The 5,942-nt window shown below is 42.9% G+C and overlaps 1 protein-coding gene across 3 annotated transcripts; it reads left to right on the top strand.

Moving 5' to 3' along the window:
• The first annotated feature begins 341 nt into the window (after positions 1–341).
• Positions 342–5,701, top strand: LOC123189484 (serine/arginine repetitive matrix protein 1). Of its 3 annotated transcripts, XR_006495859.1 has the most exons (8): positions 343–583; positions 1,730–1,869; positions 2,477–2,523; positions 2,637–3,451; positions 4,037–4,117; positions 4,607–4,669; positions 5,107–5,219; positions 5,299–5,701. XR_006495859.1 is itself a non-coding variant. In XM_044601912.1 (7 exons), the coding sequence occupies exons 1-7, from the start codon at positions 536–538 to the stop codon at positions 5,164–5,166; spliced, it is 1,248 nt and encodes a 415-aa protein (XP_044457847.1). In that variant the 5' UTR covers positions 342–535; the 3' UTR covers positions 5,167–5,701. The 3 variants fall into 3 exon arrangements, 2 of the variants coding, with proteins under 2 accessions (XP_044457847.1, XP_044457846.1); XM_044601912.1 differs by having other exon boundaries at positions 342–583; positions 2,477–2,517; positions 5,107–5,701; XM_044601911.1 differs by having other exon boundaries at positions 5,107–5,701.
• The last annotated feature ends 241 nt before the right edge of the window (positions 5,702–5,942 follow it).

Genomic DNA, 5,942 nt, shown 5'->3' with positions numbered 1-5,942 from the left:
TAATATAAAAGTGTTTACATTACTATTAAACACTCTTATATTAGTTTACGGAGGGAGTACTTACTATACGGCCTTTGCCTTTTTCAAAAAAAAGAAAAAAGAAGTCCACATCAACTGTTTGATTCGGAGGCGAACCACCCAATCGTGCGGCCGTGGCCCACGACGGTCCGTCGGTCACCCGGGGGGCACATCACAACCGTTGCCGACACACCCACGCCGTGGACAGGCGATAAACATCACCAAACAAATCGAATTTGGAGCCGAATAAAATTCATATACGAAAACCGAAATCCGGAAGGGAAAGCGCAAAAAAGCCCGCACCTTGGTGGCTTCGTGCTACCAAATCGAACCCGAGGACCCCCACCCCCCTCCCCCTCCCCGTCCCGTCTCAAGCGCCGGTAAACTTCGCCACGCCCCAATCTCCATTCGCCACAAACCCTAACCGCCCCTCTGCGTCGCGCCGCCGGCCGCCCCGCCACCCTCCTCGCCCTTCCAGGGCCCCGGCGAAGGCTGTAACCCGCGGGGAGCGGCGGCGATGGCATCCACGGCGAAGGTCACCATCACCCTCGGCCGCAGCGGCCAGGTGAGCCGTCGGCTCGGATCTCAGGGCTCTGACGCTCGTGGGATTCCTCTGTATCTTGATTGCTCGTCTGTGATTCGGCTGTGCCCCCGTCGCCGGTTTGGTTGATTAGAAACGAGACGGATGATCGGATGTAGTACAGCTTTAGTCAAGCCGTAGCTCTAGCGCGCGCGGCGAGATGCTCAGTTTCCACTAGTCATAGCTGCGATTTTGGTGCGCTCAGTGGTGGATACATTGTTGGCTTGAATTTTCATCTCTCCCGAAGGTTCTAACTTCTAAGTGAGTGTTGCATCAAAGGGTGTTGTGATTTCCTGTAGGTATTGATTAGGGATGAGTAAAGTTACGTGATTTACTTAGTTGTTGACAAATGGTGAGTTAACGGTAGTTTCTAGGTGTCTTTGCCTCTGGTGGGTTTGTGGGTGTGTTGGGGAGTAAGTACATGGTTTTCACGATTAGAGACAAATGTCACTTGAATAGCTAGCCCCGTAACACATTTTTGAATTGAGGGGAAACCACTGTATTGGGGATGTTTTCTTGTAACTAGTGTTCAAACCTTCAGGTCATGCCCTGTTGTCCAATGGTTGATTGCTCTCTGCTGGCTGTATTGACTATTATCATATTGCAAGTCCTGAATTCAGAGCTGTGTCGGTGTTAACCATAAGGTGATAGAAGAATGCATGTCAATTCATCTCCTTCCTGTTTGCACTTGTACAATTTTTGGCTGACCAATTCAGCTACCACTTCATTCCATGGCTGGTTATGTTTTCTTTTTGTTTTTTTTTAGATAATGGGGTGCTGGTAAGTACTACTCCCTCCGTTCCTAAATATAAGACCTTTTAGAGATTCCACTATAGACTACATACGGAGCAAAATGAGTGAATCTACACTCTAAAGTATGTCTATATACATCCGTATATAGTCCATAGTGAAATCTCTAAAAGGTATTGTATTTAGGAATGGAGGGAGTAGTAACTATCTTGAAGTTGGTAACAGACCCCCTTTTTTCAGGCCATTCTGTGTTGTGAATGTTACCATGGATGCCAGTATCTTGATTGTGTATTTAAATATATTTTTATTTCTTTTAAGGCTTCAGAATGCTGCATCAATTATTCAACTTTGCCCTCCTCACTTTATTTTTTTGGATTGCAGGTTGTCAAAAGGCGAACTATTTCTGATATGGGTAACGATGATGAAGTGCCAGTATCAGGAAGAAAGCGACCTGTCCGAGAGAGGTTAGGAAATAATGTGGCTGATTCTGATTTGTATGGAAGTCAGCAGAGTAATAAAAGGTATATTTGCTTCATCTACATTACTCAATGTTTATTGAAACAGTGTTGCAAAGTTTTTAATTAGAAGCAGTATACACAATGACCCTTGCATATCAGATGTTTCAGATGGTAATGGAAATGGAGTGAATCCCTTTGTGGTGTTTCACCCCCTATTGTGTGTCATGGCTTCAGTTTTACAGTCCTCCATACTCTATGTTCTAATGCATGCTAGTGTCAGCTTGTCACTTTATATGTTCACTTGTCAAGTAGGACCCTGCCAGTTTATTAGTTATAATTCTACATCACATGTCTCTTTTATTCTTGTCCCTGCATGTTTTGTTATATTCAGTGAAGTATATTGCACTGTGTGTGTCTCTTTTGCATATTTATTATTCAATTTTAGCTACCTTTGTACAGATGTTGCACTTTTACTTACTATCTTTATTTTGTTTAATAAAGAAAGCACTTGCTATCTGCAAGTTCCATTGGCTGTCTTTATGTTCAATTACTTCGCGTGCTCCAGACTGCAGCTCACTGCATGTCTCTTTCTGTCGTGTCCTCAGTTTGAGCATCTGTTGAAAGTGTTTGCTTATAAATTTTTACTCTCTTATATTACTGTTCCCTGCAGACGGCAAACAGAAAGCAGTAGCTCGCAGCTTGGAGATGATGGTTTGGGTGACGATAAACATTTCATTTCCACTATCAGTATTCTAAGATTTCAATACTGAGCTGTCTGCCTGACACTTCCTTTTGTTTTCCTGCATACGTTGGGCTGTATAATATTGAAGCTCGCCAGATTGGCAGGGATGATTTAAGGCTGAAGCTTATGAGGAAAGGCTTGACACAGAAGAGCAACAGTGAGGCAGAACAGAATGGAGTGGATCTCCGTGAAAAGCTTTCCAGGAAGTCAAAGAAACTCCAGGGATACGAGGCAAGAAGGGGTGATCCAGAATCAAGGTCTAGTTATGATGAGGGGGAAATCCCAGAATCAGGATCTGGATATGGTTTGAGGGGGAGAGTCCCAGAGTCAAGAGCCTCTACTCTTGTAAGCCAAGTGCCTTCGTCAAGGAGTGCAGATGGGTTGTTCAAGTTGGAGTCTTCAGGAAAACCTTATCCCTCGTGGACCGCTGATTGTTTGAGGTATACGTCCCCAGACAAGCTTCCAAGTGTTCGAAGAGACATGACTCCCCCAAGAAGTGTTCGAAGAGGCATGTCTCCCCCGAGGGCCGTTCGGAGAGGCATGTCTCCCCCGATAAGTTCTCGAAGAGGCATGTCTCCCCCAAGAAGTGCCCGAAGAGGCATGTCTCCTCCAAGAAGTGTTCGAAGAGGCATGTCTCCTCCAAGAAGTGTTCAAAGAGGCATGTCTCCTCCAAGAAGTGTTCGAAGAGGCATGTCTCCCCCAAGAACATATGATCATACAGGGTCCATTCCATCCCTTCGATCTGTCGGTACCACAAGACCTTCTAGTCATATCACAAGAGATGCTGCTGACACGTTAAGAACCCATCAACCTTACGAAGACAGCTCTACCATTGGGATCGATAGAGGACAACAAACTAATGGAATCACACAATCTGGACGCCGGCCTACATCCCCTGTGCTGGTTTGTATCTCTCTCATATATCTGAAATTAGCCTGGCTTCTAAATGTTCACTTTATTGCTTTATTTTGTGCTCTTCCTTTTCAATGGTCTTTTGGGACAGTATCTGTTGTTTGTCCTACAATGTTGTTGGTGCCGTGAAATTTGTCAATTATGATTTGAGAAGGAACTCGAATGTGAACTTATTACAAACTATCTCTGCCTATAAGGTTCATCTTGCACTTTGGTTAGGTTCCAGTGATGTATTTGCTTAGTGCTGCTCAATACAGCAGGCTTCATAGTTCGTAGAACACCATGAGACATAAAGTTGACATTGGTAAAACGTGGTCATTGCTATGTATGCAATATATCATCATGTGTGCTGACCATTAGCTCAGTTTTCTCTTCATGTTGCCCTTGGTTACAGGCTTATAGCTGAATTTCTGTTCACTTTGCCTATAGTTGTTGATGTGAGAATTTTTCAACATCAAGTTATGCTGACCAATTGCGAGTCTTGTGTCGATTATATTAGCGAGTTTCTGGTTATGCAATCATTCTGTTATGTGATTTTGCTCCAGATTTTCTGACATTATTCTGTGTGATTTGCAGAAAGAAGTACCGTCGACAGTTACTGGATTACTGAATTCAATGGGACTTGAGAAGTATGTTGTTCTCTTTCAGGCTGAGGAGGTGATTTTCCGTTATCTTGATTGTTTCCAACTTTTAAATCCATATTTATAATGCCCAAATAGACATATTTCCTGCGGATAATGGGTTATCTGTTTGCTACCCATAGTGCTCATGTATTAGCATTTGATGCCTTCTGTTTGATGTTTTGCATGGAGTTATGAATTTATGCCCCCGAGGGGCTCTAGCTGTTATTTTTGTATAATCTGGACAATTCATTACATTCTCTATCCTTTCGGTCTCTTATCTCTCTTCTTTCACAATTATCTTTCCATTAAAACTATTTCATTCCTATGCATGTTCCTCTGTTGACTCTACCCTATTCGATCTTTCAACTACTACCATTGGATGTTTCCTTCTTTCTTTCTTCAAGATCCAGAATGTGTTCGTCAGTCCATTCAATTCAAGTATACTCTTGAATCCATGAGTATGTTTAGACATATATGTTTTATTATGGAGTGTTCATTTTCCTTTGTATTTACTTGTTTGCAGGTGGATATGGCCGCATTGAGTCAGATGAAAGACAGCGACCTCAAAGATATGGGAGTACCAATGGTAGTGTTTGTCGTTCAATTACTAGCCGCTTTACATGATACATCGTGATTTTCTTGCTCTGAGTATGTTTTTTCCTAAAAGCTACTATATCTGATTACACTGGAAACATCAAATATTAACGGGATTGAAATGATAGACATGAGTTGCATGCTTTCAGCACAACCGAACTTGATAGTAGTTAGGAATAGTGTCTGCATTGCATGCTATGTTTTTTCGTTGTAATTTCGTTAGCATGCTTCTAGTACTTGAACATGCATAATGGAGGAACTTACCTTCAGAATCTAGCAAGAGCATGCCAAATATACATAGTACTTACTCCCTCCGTCCCATAATATAAGAGCGTTTTTGACATAGTAGTAATTACCGCTTTGGAGTCCTGTAGAAGATAGGCTTTCTCTTGTAGTTTTGACTAGAGTAACACCATTGTATTGGATCAGGGCCCCAGGAAGAAGATACTCCTTGCGGCGGCACCTTACGGAAAACAACGGCAAAGATGAGCAGCATGTGCTCTGTGACGTTGAACATTTGCTGGGAATGCATTTTTATTGGTGTAAGCATGCTCTAATGCGGATCTTGTATATCCTCACTGGTAGTCTGGCTTAGTTAACCTTTTTTTTTGTTGCTGATAGATTAATGTCGCCCTGTTCTTGGCTTGTGTAAAGTCATGTCTTGTCAGCTGATGCTCCGAATCGTACCACTGGCGGCGATATGCTGCCCTGCTGTATTTGTTAACAGCAGTAGGGTTTGAAACAGAGTGGATACAACATGGTCTAGCGCCATCATCAATCTGGACTTCCTGTATTTTGGGGAACATGATGGGGGATACAACTAACCCAATCTATTATGTATGCCAAATGGCCATCGAATTCCACCAGTCTTGTGCATGGAGGAAGTAGTAGATTGTTTTTTCAGTGTGACTGCTCCTACCTATATTTGTTCAACTGTCAATCTTTGCCATATGGATTGTGCATAGTTGTGTTGCCTGTATACCAGAGTTACCCCGGGTTTTCAATTAGTGTTGTTCTTGAACGATGTTTAGGACGCTCTACTCTATAACTGTATTGCTAGGATAGAGCAGCGTTTAACATCATGAATTACTAGCAGGAAATGGTTGATTATGCACTGCAGCTGAGTAGCGACGGCTCAGCAGAACCCGTGCAAGCTGTCGTGCGCCAGTTCTTTCATCTGTTATCATTGTACAATGACGCGAACTATTGGCCCTGGAAATGGACGTGAATGTTTGGCCTAATCATTTGCTATCCATGCTATCCAA

The sequence above is a fragment of the Triticum aestivum genome, chromosome 2A, assembly GCF_018294505.1.
Source record: "Triticum aestivum cultivar Chinese Spring chromosome 2A, IWGSC CS RefSeq v2.1, whole genome shotgun sequence".
Taxonomy (NCBI): domain Eukaryota; kingdom Viridiplantae; phylum Streptophyta; class Magnoliopsida; order Poales; family Poaceae; genus Triticum; species Triticum aestivum.
This window is presented reverse-complemented; position numbering and strand designations above follow the sequence as displayed.

Bases quoted from the DNA above. Each gene is read 5' to 3' on its own strand.
- LOC123189484 (XM_044601911.1), top strand. From the start codon at position 536: ATGGCATCCACGGCGAAGGTCACCATCACCCTCGGCCGCAGCGGCCAG. The intron at 2,524-2,636 runs GTGACGATAAAC...ATAATATTGAAG, and splicing joins GCTTGGAGATGATGGTTTGG to CTCGCCAGATTGGCAGGGAT. The intron at 4,670-5,106 runs GTAGTGTTTGTC...GTATTGGATCAG, and splicing joins AAGATATGGGAGTACCAATG to GGCCCCAGGAAGAAGATACT.